At 44.5% G+C, this 16952-nt stretch overlaps 1 protein-coding gene across 1 annotated transcript in view; it reads right to left on the bottom strand.

Annotated features, from left to right (window-relative positions):
* MTERF3 (mitochondrial transcription termination factor 3) overlaps nt 1-16952 on the bottom strand; it is a 51079-nt gene that overhangs the window by 20353 nt on the left and 13774 nt on the right. The window contains exons 3-4 of the mRNA XM_038745932.1: nt 13208-13360; nt 8544-8733 (exon numbers count right to left, since the gene is read on the bottom strand). Coding sequence (XP_038601860.1) covers nt 8544-8733; nt 13208-13360 — 343 coding nt within the window. The remainder of the gene's footprint in view (nt 1-8543; nt 8734-13207; nt 13361-16952) is intronic.

Here is a 16952-nt window from a genome sequence, read left to right as displayed (position 1 = left end):
CAGCACGGCATAGTGGATAGAGCCCGGACCTGGGAATCGGAAGGTCACGGGTCTTAATCCTGGCTCTGCCACTTGTCTGCTGTGTGATCTTGGGCAAGTCACTAAACTTTTCTGGGCCTCAGTTACCTCATCTGTAATATGGGGATTATGTTGCCGAATTCTACTCTCCAAGCGCTTAGTATAGTGCTCTGCACACAGTAAGCGCTCAATAAATACGACTGAATGAACGAATGAGACTGTGATTCCCCATGTGGGACAGGACTGTGTCCAACCCGATTTGCTTGTATCCGCCCCAGCTCTTAGTACAATGCCTGGCACACAGTAAGCGTTTAACCAATTCCACAATTCTTATTATCATCATCTGGGAGTCAAAGGACTTGGGTTCTAATCCCGGTTCTGCTATTCACTTGCTGCATGACCACGGGCAAGTCACTTGACTTCTCTGGGCCTCAGTTTCCTCATCTGTAAAACTAGGATTCAACACCAATTCTCCTTCCCCTTAGACTGTGAGCCCCGTCAATCAATCAATCAATCGTATTTATTGAACGCTTACTATGTGCAGAGCAATGTACTAAGCCTTGGGAGAGTACAACACAACAATATAACAGACACATTCCTTGCCCACAGTGAGCTTACAGCCTACAGGGGAAGGCAGACATTAATATAAATAAATAACGGATATGTACGTAAATGCTGTGGGGCCCAGGGTGTGGCTGAGGGGAATAAAGACAGCATGTCAGGGCGATACAGAAGGGAGTGGGAGAAGAGGAGGGCTTAGTCAGGGAAGGCTTCTTGGAGGAGATGTGTCTTCATTTGGGTTTTGAAGAGGGGGGAGAGTAACTGTCTTGTCGGATATGAAAAGGAAGGCCCTTCCAGGCCAGAGGCAGGAGGTATAGCTGCACTTGGGGACAAAGCCTCTCTGTCCAACCTTATTATCCTGTATTTCCCCCAGTGATTAGTACAATGCTTGGTACACAGTAAGCTCTATACAAATACGTGATTATTATTAGGAGCTCTGCCGCTCATGTGGGAAAGAGCGGGTCCCGGAGAACAGAGCCCCAGAAAACTGGCAGCCCTAGGCAGTGCCCGCTTCACCTGCTCATGAAATGGGCCCTGGATGACCTCAGAGGTGACTCAAACCCAATTCATCACCTTGCTTTTCCTGGCTTTATGAGTACAGTGCTCTGCACACAGTAAGCGCTCAATAAATACGATTGATGATGTAGGAACCTTCTAAATAGATTCGTATAATTGCTGAAAAGCGTGCTTTGGACGGCATACCTTCGTCCCTGAAAATTTTTATTATTATTATTAAATTGGATTTACTGAGCGCTTACTGTGCTCAGAGTGCTGTACTAAGCACTTGGGAAGTCCAAGTTGGCAACATAGAGAGGTGGTCCCTACCCTACAACGGGCTCACAATCTAGAAGGGGGAGACAGACGACAACACAAAACATGTGGACGGGTGTCATCAGAACAAATACAATTAAAGCTAAATGCACATCATTAACAAAATAAATAGAATAGTAAATATGTACAAGTAAAATAGAGTAATAAATCTGTACAATCATCATCATCATCATCAATCGTATTTATTGAGCGCTTACTGTGTGCAGAGCGCTGGACTAAGCGCTTGGGAAGTCCAAGTTGGCAACATATAGAGACGGTCCCTACCCAACAACGGGTTCACAATCTAGAAGGGGGAGACAGACGACAACACAAAACATGTGGACAGGTGTCATCAGAACAAATAGAATTAAAGCTAAATGCACATCATTTACAAAATAAATAGAACAGTAAATATGTACAAGTAAAATAGAGTAATAAATCTGTACAATCATCATCAATCGTATTTATTGAGCGCTTACTGTGTGCAGAGCGCTGTACTAAGCCCTTGGGAAGTCCAAGTTGGCAACATATAGAGACGGTCCCTACCCAACAACGGGCTCACAATCTAGAAGGGGGAGACAGACGACAACACAAAACATGTGGACGGGTGTCATCAGAACAAATAGAATTAAAGCTAAATCATTAACAAAATAAATAGAATAGTAAATATGTACAAGTAAAATAGAGTAATAAATCTGTACAATCATCATCATCATCAATCGTATTTATTGAGCGCTTACTGTGTGCAGAGCGCTGGACTAAGCGCTTGGGAAGTCCAAGTTGGCAACATATAGAGACAGTCCCTACCCAACAACGGGCTCACAATCTAGAAGGGGGAGACAGACGACAGCACAAAACAAGTGAACAGGTGTCAAGTCATCACAACAAATAGAATTAAAGCTAAATGCACATCACTAACAAAATAAATGGAATAGTAGATTTGTACAAGTAAAATAGAGTAATAAATCTGTACAATCATATGTACAGGGGGTTAGAATCCCTCGAAGCCTTCATAATCTGTGAATATGGAAGGTCTGGAGACAGATATCAGCTGGAGATCGTAAGTGTCAAAGATTTTTTTGTAAAGAAGCAGCAGAGCCTAGTAGATAGATAAACCATGGGCCTGGGAGCCAGAAGAGCAGGGCTCTAAACCTGGCTCGGCCACTTGCCTGCTGTTTGACCTTGGGTTACGCACTTAACATCTCTGTGCCTCACTTTCCTCAAAGGAAAATGGGGATTCAATTCAATCAATCGTACTTATTGAGTGCTTACTGTGTGCAGAGCACTGTACTAAGCACTTGGGAAGTACAAGTTGGCAACATATAGAGATACGATTGATTGATTCATCAATCGTATTTATCAATCGTATTTATTATAGGCCATGGCCCTAGATGAATCAGTCATATTTACTGAGTACTTACTTTGTGCAGGGCACAGTATTAAGCACTTGGGAGAGCACAATATAACACTCAATCGTATTTATTGAGCGCTTACTGTGTGCAGAGCACTGTACTAAGCGCTTGGAAAAGTACAACACAACAAAAAACAGTGACATTCCCTGCCCACGATGAGCTTACTGTCTAGAAGGGGGGGAGACACACACGCCTTACCTCCTTCCCCTCCCCACAATACCTGTATATATGTATATATGTTTTTACATATTTATTATTCTATTTATTTATTTATTTTATTTGTACATATTTATTCTATTTATTTTATTTTGTTAGTATGTTGTGTTTTGTTCTCTGTCTCCCCCTTCTATCAATCAATCGTATTTATTGAGCGCTTACTCACTTCTTACTTACTTACTTACTTCTACTTACTTCTAGACTGTGAGCCCACTGTTGGGTAGGGACCATCTCTATATGTTGCCAACTTGTACTTCCCAAGCACTTAGTACAGTGCTCTGCACACAGTAAGTGCTCAATAAATATGATTGAATGAATGAATATAGAGACAGTCCCTACCCAACAGTGGGCTCACAGTCTAGAAATTCCTTTTCTCCCATCTACTTTGCCTCTGAGCTCCATGTGTGGCAGGCACTGCATTGGGCCTGATAAGCTTGTATCGATTCCGGTGTTTAGAACAGTGGTTGATAAGTAGTAAGCGCTTAAATACTATTAAAAAAACAACAAATAATAAAATAATGATGGTCTTTAACAAAGAGTACTTCCTGTCTTACTAGCTGCAAACCAAGAGGTAGCTATCAAATTCGACGTTTTATCTGTTGTCCTTTTTTATTTTTTGAACAGCACTTATTAAGCACTTCCTATGTGCCAGGCGCTGTACTAAGAGCTGGGGTCATCATCATCATCATCAATCGTATTTATTGAGCGCTTACTGTGTGCAGAGCACTGTACTAAGCGCTTGGGAAGTACAAGTTGGTAACATATAAAGACAGTCCCTACCCAACAGTGGGCTCACAGTCTAAAAGGGGGAGACAGAGAACAAAACCAAACATACTAACAAAATAAAATAAATAGAATAGACAGAATAAATAGAATCCACCTTGGGGTGGATACAAGGTTGGGCACAGCCCATGTCCTACGTGGTAAGCTCACAATCTTAACATCCATTTTACAGATGAGGTAACCGAGTCTCAAAGAAGTTAAGTGACTTTCCTAAGGTAATGAAGCAGACAGGTGGTGGAGCGGGGATTGCAACCCAGGCTCTCATAACTTCCAGGCCCAGGCTCTATCCACTCGGCCAAGCCGTTTCATCTGCAAGAATGCCACCCTGACATTTTAGAAGAACTGGGGATCATCATCAATCGTATTTATTGAGCGCTTACTGTGTGCAGAGCACTGTACTAAGCACTTGGGAAGTACAAGTTGGCAACATACAGAGACAGTCCCTACCCAATAGTGGGCTCACAGTCTAAAAGGGGGAGACAGAGAACAAAACCAAACATACTAACAAAATAAAATAAATAGAATAGTAGTAACTCATCTATATGTATACACTCCCAACTGTAGGAGACTATTTATCGGTGGATCACCAAACTAAATACAACAGCAACTCAAAAATAATAATCATGATATCTGTTTGGTGCTTACTATAGGCCAAGCATTTTACCAAGTGCTGGGGGAGATGCAACAGACTGTGAGCCCGCTGTTGGGTAGGGACCGTCTCTATATGTTGCCAGCTGGTACTTCCCAAGTGCTTAGTACAGTGTTCTGCACACAGTAAGCGCTCAATAAATACAACTGAATAAATAAAAGCTAATGGGGACACAGTCCTGTGGGCTTACAGTCTAACAGGGAGGGAAGACGAGAAGCAGCATGGCTCAATGGAAAGAGCCCGGGCTTTGGGGTCAGAGGTCATGGGTTCGAATTCCAGCTCCACCAATTGTCAGCTGTGTGACTTTGGGCAAGTCACTTCACTTCTCTGTGCCTCAGTTCCCTCATCTGCAAAATGGGGATGAAGACTGTAAGCCCCATGTGGGACAACCTGATCACCTTGTAACCTCCCCAGTGCTTAGAACAGTGCCTTGCACATAGTAAGCGCTTAATAAATGCCATTTAAAAAAAAGGCAGGTATTTGACCCCCATTTTTACTTATGGGGAAACCAAGGCACAAGGGAGTTAAATGACTTGCCCAAGGTCATCCAACATGGAGGTAGCAGAGCCGGGATCTCTGACTCTCAGGCTCACGATCTTTCCACCAGATCATACTGCTTCTCTAGATGAAATCGGGGTAACCCAGTCTAAAGGCTGTTGAGAGGTGTCTGTTTCCTTTTAAATTAGAAGCCCAGCTGATCTTCAATATCATGTCCATTTTTTTACTTTTTTGAGTAAAAAAAAGTGTTGGTACTTGGCAGGGGGATGAGAAACATCTCTATATTTTACTGTAGAGCTAAAAAAGGGAAAATACTGCCAAGTGAGTACTCTGAATTAAAAGCTGAGAAAAACACATTTCTAACTGTTTCGTTGAAGGAGCGCAGAGTGCTCTTTTCCACAGCGGAGTAGCTGCTTGGGTCACATTCTCACTAGTGAATCATGGCAACTTAGCCTCTTGACTGTCAGACTTTAACATCTGAAGGTACGGCATTTTGCTAATAGCTGAAATAATCGAGGGGTTTTTTTTGAGGGCGTGTTATGTGCGGAGCACTGTACTAAGCACTCGGGAGAGTACGGTGCAACAGAATTAGCAGACACATTCCCTGTCCATAAAGAGCTTACGAATAAGTATGTCCTCCATTCAGGTTGACCTCCTCATGTAAACGATTCTGCCGCTGTTGGGGCTAGAATGCTAGTTTTCCCTCTTATTACTGCTCGACATTGTAACAAGCCGCCATATCACGGGGAAAAAATGTAGTCCCCCAAGTACAATACCACCCTAGTAATAATAATAGGGGTGTTTGTTAAGCACTCACGATGTTCCATGCACTTTACCAAGGGCTGGGGTAGATACGAGATAATCAGGTTATTCACAGGGCTACATCAAAGTAAGAGGGAGAACAGGTATTGAACTGAGGCACAAAGAAGTGACGTTGACTTGCCCAAAGCCATGCAGCAGTCAGTCAATCAATGGTATTTACTGAGCACTTACTATGTGCAGAACACTGTAGTAAGCACTTAGGAGAGTACGATACAACAGAATTAGCAGACACGCTCCTTCCCCGTACCGAGTAAAAAAAATTGGGACTTAGAGTGTGAGCCTCATGTGGGACAGTAACTGTGTCCAACTTAACTTGTATCCATCCCAATGCTTAGTACAGTGCTTGGCACATGGTGAGTTCTTAACAAGTACCGTAATTATTATTATTAGCAGCAGTAGTAGTAGTAGCAATATCAGCAGAATTAACAGTAATACTAGCAGTAGCAACAGCCGCAGTAGTAGTAGTACAATGACTCTTCTAGACTGTTAGCCCACTGTTGGGTAGGGACCGTCTCTATATGTTGCCAACTTGTACTTCCCAAGCGCTTAGTACAGTGCTCTGCACACAGTAAGTGCTCAATAAATATGATTGATTGATTGACTGAGCTTACAGACTAGAGGGGGAGACAGTGTGGTGCACAGTAGGGAAGTGGAAGAGCTGGGATCAGAACCCAGGTCCTGATTCCCGGGCCCACAACTCTTTCCGCTTGGTCCTGAGACACTCCTTCTGAAAACAGCCTTTCCCAGAAATATCCCTGAATGTAAAGGGCAGCCCAGAACTGCTTTTCTACCTGGAGGCGGGGGTGGGTCGGGGATGCTGGTAATAGAATCAAGAGGCCCCATAAAACTTAGCTACAATTTCCTGGCCCCCAAGATGGGGGTTGGTAGACTTTGCCTCCCTACTTTGCAAAGGGAGGAGTTCTCCAGCTCTCATGTTACCTGCAGGGAGGGCAATCGCTTCCAGGTTTGCAACATCTCCCCCCTCACCACCCGTAATAATACTAATTATGGTATTTGTTAAGCACTTACTGCATCAGCCTCGTCTCTGATCTCCCATCCTCCTGTTTCTCCCCACTTCAATCTATACTTCACGCTGCTGCTGCCTGGATCATATTTGTGCAGAAATGCTCTGGGCATGTTACTCCCTTCCTCAAAAACCTCCAATGGCTACCGATCAATCTGCGCATCAGGCAGAAACTCCTCACCCTGGGCTTCAAGGCTGTCCATCCCCTCGCCCCCTCCCACCTCACCTCCCTTCTCTCCTTCTCCAGCCCAGCCCGCACCCTCCGCTCCTCTGCCGCTAATCTCCTCACCGTACCTCGTTCTCGCCTGTCCCGCCATCGACCCCCAGCCCACGTCACCCCCCAGGCCTGGAATGCCCTCCCTCTGCCCATCCGCCAAGCTAGCTTTCTTCCTCCCTTCAAAGCCCTACTGAGAGCTCATCTCCTCCAGGAGGCCTTCCCACACTGATCTCCCTCTTTCCTCTCCCCCTTCTCCCCCTTCCCACCTCCTTCCCCTCCCCACAGCACCTGTATATATGTTTGTACAGATTTACTATTCTATTTATTTTACTTGTACATATTTACTATTCTATTTATTTTATTTTGTTAATATGTTTTGCTTCATTGTCTGTCTCCCTCTTCTAGACTGTGAGCCCGCTGTTGTGTAGGGACCGTCTCTATATGTTGCCAACTTGGACTTCCCAAGCGCTTAGTACAGTGCTCTGCACAAAGTAAGCGCTCAATAAATACGACTGAATGAATGAATGTCCCAGCACACTGGGGTGGATGCAAGCAAATCGGTTTGAACACAGTCCCTGTCCCACAAAGGGCTCACAGTCTTATTGCCCATTTTACAGATGAGAAAACAGGCATGGAGAAGTGAACTGCCTCGCCTAAGGTCACACAGCAGACAAGTGGTGGAGCCGGGATTAGAACCCATGACCTTCTGACTTCCAGTCCCGTGCTCTATCCACTAAGCCACGCTGCTTCCCTGTAATAATAATGGCATTTATTAAGCACTTACTATGTGCAAAGCACTGTTCTAAGCGCTGGGGTTACAAGGTGATCAGGTTGTCCCACGGGGGGCTCACAGGCTTCATCCCCATTTTCCAGATGAGGGAACTGAGGCCCAGAGAAGTGAAGTGACTTGCCCCAAATCACCCAGCTGACAATTGGCGGAGCTGGGATTTGAACCCATGACCTCTGACTCCAAAGCCCGGCCTCTTTCCACTGAGCCACGCTGCTTCTCTGTAGATTGTAAACTCCTTGTGGGCAGGGATTGGGTCACCTCCTCTGCTATAACGTACTTTCCCAAGCAAAGCAGTAGGGCCTGGGAATCAGTAGGATCTGGGTTCTAATCCCGGCTCTGTCACGTGTTTGCTATGTGACCTTGGGAAAGTCCTTTCACTTTTCTGTGCCTCAGTTACCTACCTGTAAAATGGGGATTAAGACGGTAAACCCTATGTGGGACAGGGACTGGGTAATTGTATTTCCCAAGCGCTTAGTACAGTGCTCTGCACACAGTAAGCGCTCAATAAATACGACTGAATGAATGAATGACCTTGTATCTACTTCAACGTCTAGTACAGCGCCTGGCACATAATAAGCACTTAAATACCAGTTATTATTATTACCATAAAGGATTTAGTAAAGTGATTCTTAGGTTATTTCTCTGTGGTTCACAAAGGTAGTTAAATAGTTGTAGTACAAATATCGTCCCTAAAATTACACATTGGTTATTAAGTCAACACTATCGTTTTGTACAGGGCTTACCTGGCCTTCAGGCTTTCTATATCTTCAGTGAAAATAGCGTGATTTTTGGTCAGGAATTTTCCCAGTTGGTCATCCTCCACCCCCACATCCTTGAGAAACAAAAGTATTTTTCTTATGTCCCTTTCAAAATCCAGTCTCAGGAGGAGGGTGCCTACATCTCGACGCTTTTCCAGTTTGTATAACTCAACACCTGTTGCAGCGAAGACACGGCGTTTTAGTGGCTTGTAACATTCATTCGTTCATTCAATCGCATTTATTGAGCGCTCACTGTGTGCAGAGCACTGTACTAAGCACAGTCTGCACCTGTAACCAGCCCAAGACGTTTAGCATGCCAACGTTATAAAGTTCCTAAAATCCGCGGAGAACCGGACAGGCACATTAAAAACAAGTTTACCTCAAATGGGCAGCAAAAACCAGAAAGAGGGGTACAGCTTAAAAGGAGGGTGAGAGTAATTTCCAGGCTAGATGTTTCTTATGCATTTTTCTAGAGTCAAATGATGGTCTTAAAAATAGGGATCCTTGTGAACCCCACAATTTCCTAGTCTGACGGGGTAAAATCCACCAACATGGGCAACCTGAACTCTACCAGGGTTACAAATATTTGATTTGAGACTCGTTCAGCCCAGAACCTTTCTGAGGGGCATGAAGGGAATGGAACTGCACTAGGTCATCATCATCATCATCATCATCAATCGTATTTATTGAGCGCTTACTATGTGCACAGCACTGTACTAAGCGCTTGGGAAGTACAAATTGGCAACATATAGAGGCAGTCCCTACCCAACAGTGGGCTCACAGTCTAAAAGGGGGAGACAGAGAACAAAACCAAACATACTAACAAAATAAAATAAATAGAATAGATATGTACAAATAAAATAAATAAATAAATAGAGTAATAAATATGTACACACCTATATACATATATACAGGACATATATACAGGTCAAACGTTCACATCTTTTAGGAGAAACAAGGGGAATCCAATCGTTTACCCAACCTAATCGGAATTTAAGGGAATATCCTGGAGGGCATTCTAGACTGTGAGCCCGTTGTTGGGTAGGGACCGTCTCTATATGTCGCCAACTTGTCCTTCCCAAGCGCTTAGTACGGTGCTCTGCACACAGTAAGCGCTCAATAAATACGACTGAATGAATGAATGAATAACCTTGGAAATTCCCATTTCTCCAAGAGAGGTAGAATCTAAGATCCGCGGGGTTTAAAGCCAAAGCCTTCTCTCCAGACTGGCTTAGCCATGTGTATGCTCCATACATGTATTTGGGAAGCAGCGTGGCTCAGTGGAAAGAGCCCGTGCTTTGGAGTCAGAGGTCGTGGGTTCAAATCCCAGCTCCGCCACTTCTCAGCTGTGTGATGTTGGGCAAGTCACTTCACTTCTCTGGGCCTCAGTTCCCTCATCTGTAAAATGGGGATGAAGACTGTGAGCCCCTCGTGGGACAACCTGATTACCTTGTATCTACCCCAGTGCTCAGAACAGTGCTTTGCACATAGTAAGCGCTTAACAAATATTAACATTATTATTATTATTATTATTGTTGTACTCTCCCAAGTGCTCAGTACAATGCTTTGCACACAGTAAGTGTTCAATAAATACGACTGACTGATGCGATAAGATTTATGTCTTGTTGATTTTTTGATATTCCTGCTTTTTAAGTTTTCATTTCCTCTGGCACCCCTCTCCCCTTTTAATTTTTAGATAGTGAGGACCCGAAGTCCAGAGACCATGTTTAATCATTCATTCAATCGTATTTACTGAGTGCTGTGTGCACAGCACTGTACTAAGCGCTTGGGAAGTACAAGTTGGCAGCATCTAGAGACGGTCCCTACCCAACAGCAGGCTCACGGTCTAGAAGGGGGAGACAGACAACAAAACAAAATATATTAACAAAATAAAATAAATAGAATAAATATGTACAAATAAACTAAATGAATAGAGTAATAAATACGTACAAACATATATAGCTATGTACAGGTGCTGTGGGGAGGGGAAGGAGGTAAGGCGGGGGGGATGGAGAGGGGAAGGAGAGGGAGAGGAAAGAGGGGGCTCAGTCTGGGAAGGCCTCCTAACTTCTTGACAATACTAATAACAACAATCAATCAATCAATCGTATTTATTGAGCGCTTACTGTGTGCAGAGCACTGTACTAAGTGCTTGGGAAGTACAAGTTGGCAACATATAGAGACAGTCCCTACCCAACAGTGGGCAAACTGTGGTATTTGTTAAGCGCTTATTATGCGCCAGGCACTGTACTAAGTGCCGGGGTGGATTCAAGCAAATCAGACTGGACACAGTCCCTGTCCCGCAAAGGGCTCGCAATCTCAATCCCCATTTTGCAGATGAGGTAGCTGAGGTGCAGAGGTGAAGGGACTTGCCCAAGGCCACACGGCAGATAAGTGCTGGAGCTGGGATTAGAACTCATGATCTTCTGAGTCCCGGGCCCGTGCTCTATCCACTAGACCATGCTGCTTCTCGACAATATGTGGTGCAAAGAAATGAAAGGAGGCGATGCAGTCCAAAAAGACATAGGCCTAGTGGATAAAGCATAGGCCTAGGGGTCAGAGGATCTGGGTTCGAATCCCAGCTCTGTCACTTGCCTGTTGGATGACCAGGAAAAGTCCCAACTTCTGTTTCCTCAAGAGCAAATGGGGATTCAATACCTGTTCTCCCTCCTACTTTCACAAGGAGCTCTAAATAAACTCTATTTATTTATTTGTACATATTTATTCTATTTGTTTTATTTTGTTAATATGTTTTGTTGTCTGTCTCCCCCTTCCAGATTGTGAGCTCGCTGTTGGGTAGGGACCGTCTCTAGATGTTGCCGACTTGTACTTCCCAAGCGCTTAGTACAGTGCTCTGCACACAGTAAGCGCTCAATAAATACGATTGAATGAATGAATGAATGAAAGGAGCTCCACATGGGACCTGATTAGTCTTAGATAATAATAATAATGGTATTTATTAAGCGTTTACTATGAGCAAAGCACTGTTCTAAGCGCTGGGGAGGTTACAAGGTGATCAGTTTGTCCCACGTGGGGCTCACAGTTTTAATCCCCATTTTACAGATGAGGGAACTGAGGCACCGAGAAGTTAAGTGACTTGCCCGAAATCACACAGCTGACAGTTGGCGGAGCAGGGATTTGAACCCATGACCTCTGACTCCAAAGCCCAGGCTCTTTCCACTGAGCCACGCTGCTTCTCCCGACCTATCCCAGTGTTCAGTACAGTGCTTGGCACATAGTAAGTGCTTTAACAAATACCCCAATTATTATTACATGTTAGCAGCAGGTACAGTCTTCAAACTTCAGAGCTCTTAGCAACAACTGAGTCAGTGAGGAGAACCAAGGAAAAAGATTTAATTTCCAAGTTTCCTTGGCTTGTGGGTATAACTGAAATGCATATTAATTTGGCAGAGTCCCCAAACGTTTTCATTAACACATTCTTTTTTTTTTCTTTTTCCTCTCAGATCTCTGCATTCCTCCTCATGGCTGCAGCTGTCAAATGAAGCAGCGTGGCTCAGTGGAAAGAGCCCAGGCTTTGGAGTCAGAGGTCAGGGGTTCAAATCCCACCTCCGCCAACTGTCAGCTGTGTGACTTTGAGCAAGTCACTTAACTTCTCTGTGCCTCAGTTCCCTCATCTGTAAAATGGGGGTTAAGACTGTGAGCCCCCTGCGGGAAAACCTGATCCCCTTGTAACCTCCCCAGCGCTTAGAACAGTGCTTTGCACATAGTAAGCGCTTAATAAGTGCCATCATTATTATTATTAATAGATGGGGTTTCCTCTGGGCCTTTAGAATCTAGGCACAGAGGCCAAACAATATTTTTTACTATGTTTTAACCTGAAAATGGAAATTCCTGAACCTGCCTGCTGGAAAGCCACCTTTCATTACCTAAAATTAGGTGATAAGAAAAATACATTTTCCAACCTTCTTTAATAGCTGCGACATTTACTTGTACATATCTATTCTACTTATTTTATTTTGTTAGTATGTTTGGTTTTGTTCTCTGTCTCCCCCTTTCAGACCGTGAGCCCACTGTTGGGTAGGGACTGTCTCTATATGTTGCCAACCTGTACTTCCCATGCGCTTAGTACATCATCATCATCATCAATCGCATTTATTGAGCGCTTACTATGTGCAGAGCATTGTACTAAGCACTTGGGAAGTACAAATTGGCAACATATAGAGACAGTCCCTACCCAACAGTGGGCTCACAGTCTAAAAGGGGGAGACAGAGAACAAAACCAAACATACTAACAAAATAAAATAAATAGGATAGATATGTACAAGTAAAATAAATAAATAGAGTAATAAATATGTACAAACATATATACATATATACAGGTGCTGTGGGGAAGGGAAGGAGGTAAGATGGGGGGGACGGAGAGGGGGACGAGGGGGAGAGGAAGGAAGGGGCTCAGTCTGGGAAGGCACTGTACTGGGAAGTACAGTGCTCTGCACCCAGTAAGCGCTCAATAAATACGATTGATTGATTGATTGACATTAACTGTCAACACAAAGGAGGAATGAGAATAGAATGGAGGCCAGTAACGGATCATCACCAACAGCTTAAGGTGGCCGGCAAATGTGCTGCTCAACCAACCAGGAGGGAATCACGATGAACTGACCCTCGAAGGAGAGCTTCAGCCTTACCCAAGTGCACTAACTTCTGCAAGGTCTCCGAGCGGTCAACGTAATCTCGAAGCGTGAACGAAGCCGGGGGGAGCGGAGGCTCCGCTTCAATCCGCACGGCCTCCTCCTCGGAAATTGGATCCAGCGGGGACGGTGGTGGCAACTCTTCCAGCTCTTGATGGCATGAATAGGTAAGGGAAGGAAACAACAAATTGAATTTCCCCAGCTACATCTTTTACCCCGCAAAACTTCCCTTGTCTCGGCCAGCCCATCTGTCCATCGCCCGCCTTCTTTTCACTCCAAAGATGTACCCGGGCCTCACTCGGTCACGGGCAATCCTGCCGGGGAAATGACCGGGGCCTTCGGCTGACTTCTGAAAGCCACTCACTGTATCTCAATCAGTGGTATTTACTATACGCTTACTATGTCACTAGAGAAGCAGCGTGGCTCGGTGGAAAGAGCCCAAGCTTTGGAGTCAGAGGTCAGGGGGTTCGAATCCTGGCTCCGCCACATCAATCAATCAATCAATCGTATTCATTGAGTGCTTACTGGGTGCAGAGCACTGTACTAAGTGCTTGGGAAGTACAAGTTGGCAACATATAGAGACGGTCCCTACCCAACAGCGGGCTCACAGTCTAGAAGGGGGAGACAGAGAACAAGACAAAACATATTAACAAAATAAAATAAACAGAATAGATATGTACAAGTAAAATAGAGTGATAAATACGTACAAACATATATACATATATACAGGTGCTGTGGGGAAGGGCCACATGTCTGCTGTGTGACCTTGGGCAAGTCACGTAACTTCTCGGAGCCTCAGTTACCTCATCTGCAAAATGGGGATGATGACTGTGAGCCCCACGCGGGACAACCTGATCACCTTGTATCCCCCCAGTGCTTAGAACAGTGCTTTGCACATAGTAAGTGCTTAATCAATCAATTGTATTTATTTATTTTATGGCTTAACAAATGCCATTATTATTATTATTATTATTATTATTTATTATTATGTGCAGAGCACTTGTACTCAGAGTGCTTGGGAGAGTACAATAGAATTAGCAGGAACATAGTAAGTGCTTAACAAATACCATTAAAAAAAAAATGAGAAATGGGTAAGCCCTCAGTTCTGTGAGTCAGCATGGCTTAGTGGAAAGAGCCCAGGCTTGGGAGTCAGAGATCCTGGGTTCTAATCGCAGCTCCGCCACTTCATTCATTCATTCAATCGCATTTATTGAGCGCTTTCTGTGTGCAGAGCACTGGATTAAGTGCTATTTATTTTACTTGTACATATCTATTCTATTTATTTTATTTTGTTAGTATGTTTGGTTTTGTTCTCTGTCTCCCCCTTCTAGACTGTGAGCCCACTGTTGGGTAGGGACCGTCTCTATATGTTGCCAACTTGTACTTCCCAAGCACTTAGTACAGTGCTCTGCACACAGTAAGCGCTCAATAAATACAATTGATTGATTGATTGATTGGGAAGTACAAGTTGGCAACATATAGACAAGGTCCCTACCCAAAAGTGGGCTCACAGTCTAGAAGGGGGAGACAGACAACAAAACACATAGACAGGTGTTAAAATTGTCAGCATAAATAGAATTATACCTATATGCACATCATTAACAAAATACACAGAATAGTTAATATGTACGCGTAAAAAAAATAGAGTAATAAATCAGTACAAATATGTACAAGTGCTGTGGGGAGGGGAAGGAGGTAGGACAGCGGGGTGGGGAGGAGGAGAGGAAAAAGGGGGCTCAGTCTGGGCAGGCCTCCTGGAGGAGGTGAGCACGCAGTAGGGCCTTGAAGGAAGAGAGGTAGCGTGGCGGATGGGCAGAGGGATTGGGGGCATTCCAGGCCCGGGGGATGACGTGGGCCGGGGGTCGATGGTGGGACGGGCGAGAACGAGGCATGGTGAGGAGATTAGCGGCAGAGGAGCGGAGGGTGCGGGTTGGGCTGGAGAAGGAGAGAAGGGAGGTGAGGTAGGAGGGGGCGAGGGGATGGACAGCCTTGAAGCCAAGTGAGGAGTTGTCACCTGTGTGACCTTGGGCAAGTCACTTAACTTCTCTGTGCCTCAGTTACCTCATCTGTAAAATGGGGATGAAGACTGTGAGCCCCACGTGAGACAACCTGATACCTTGTATCTCCCCCAGCGCTTAGAACAGTGCTTGGCACATAGTAGGCATTTAACAAACACCAACATTACTATTATTATAATTATCTGCTGGCACCTGGTACCAGCAATTAAGACTTCATTGAAATTTTTGAGCCTTGGTCCCTAGTAAGTTACCTCTTGAAGAGGTCAACGTGACACGGACTCTGCTGCTAAACCAGGCGTGACATCTCTTTGGGTTATTCAATTAATACTATTTACATTACAAATTGAACATTCAAGAAAGTCAAGATTCACACTAACTGAGGGAGCTACGTTGTTTCAAGGAAGGGATATGAGAATTTCAAGAGGACTAGTTTGCCTTCTCCAAACTCCACTTCCTGCTGTTTAAACCTTGCTAAACATTCTTAAGAGCCTTAAACACTTATAATCAATAAATCAATCGTATTTATTGAGCGCTTACTGTGTGCAGAGCACTGTACTAAGCGCTTGGGAGGTACAAGTTGGCAACATATAGAGACGGTCCCTACCCAACAGTGGGCTCACAGTCTAAAAGGGGGAGACAGAGAACAAAACCAAACATACTAACAAGATAAAATAAATAGAATAGATATGCACAAATAAAATAAATAGAGTAATAAATATGTACAAGGAGCAGCCCCACATCAACCTCAGGCAACCGCCCCCTCCACCCCACCACCAAACTTTACTGGCACATAATTTTAAATTCAACCAGGTTTTGTCACGTCTTTACCTTCTTTCCACCCCTTTCTGTTCCCCCAACGACTTCTGACTTTTTTGAGGTGCAACACAGTGGTAAGCGATTTGTGGGCAGGGAAAATGTCAGTTTATTGTCATACTGTTATACAGATATATATTTCTCTCTATATATAGAGAGAAGCAGCATGGGTCAGTGGCAAGAGCACAGGCTTGGGAGTCAGAGGTCATGGGTTCCAATCCCGGCTCCGCCACTTGTCAGCTGTGTGACTTCGGGCAAGTCACTTCCCTTCTCTGTGCCTCAGTTCCCTCGTCTGTAAAATGGGGATTAAGACTGTAAGCCCCATGTGGGGCAACTTAATCACCTTGTATCCTCCCCAGCGCTTAGAACAGTGCTCTGCACACAGTAAGCGCTTAACAAGTACCATTATTATCATTATATTGTACTCTCCCAAGCGCTTAGCAAAGTGCTCTGCACACAGTAAGCACTCAGTAAATACAACTGAATGAATCCTACAGCATATAAGCAACTTGTTCATTCATTCGAGAAGCAGCGTGGCTCAATGGAAAGAGCCCGGGCTTTGGAGTCAGAGGTCATGGGTTCAAATCCTGGTTCCGCCAATTGTCAGCTGTGTGACTTTGGGCAAGTCACTTCACTTCTCTGTGCCTCAGTTCCCTCATCTGTAAAATGGGGATTAAGACTGTGAGCCCCCCATGGGACAACCTGATCACCTTGTAACCTCCCCAGCGCTTAGAACAGTGCTTTGCACATAGTAAGCACTTAACAAATGCATTACCATTATATTGTACTCTCCCAAGCGCTTAGCAAAGTGCTCTGTACACAGTAAGCACTCAATAAATACAACGGCTCAGTGGAAAGAGCCCGGGCTTTGGAGTCAGAGGTCATGGGTTCAAATCCTGGCTCCACCAACT

The sequence above is a fragment of the Tachyglossus aculeatus genome, chromosome 4 (assembly GCF_015852505.1).
Source record: "Tachyglossus aculeatus isolate mTacAcu1 chromosome 4, mTacAcu1.pri, whole genome shotgun sequence".
Lineage (NCBI taxonomy): Eukaryota > Metazoa > Chordata > Mammalia > Monotremata > Tachyglossidae > Tachyglossus > Tachyglossus aculeatus.
This window is presented reverse-complemented; position numbering and strand designations above follow the sequence as displayed.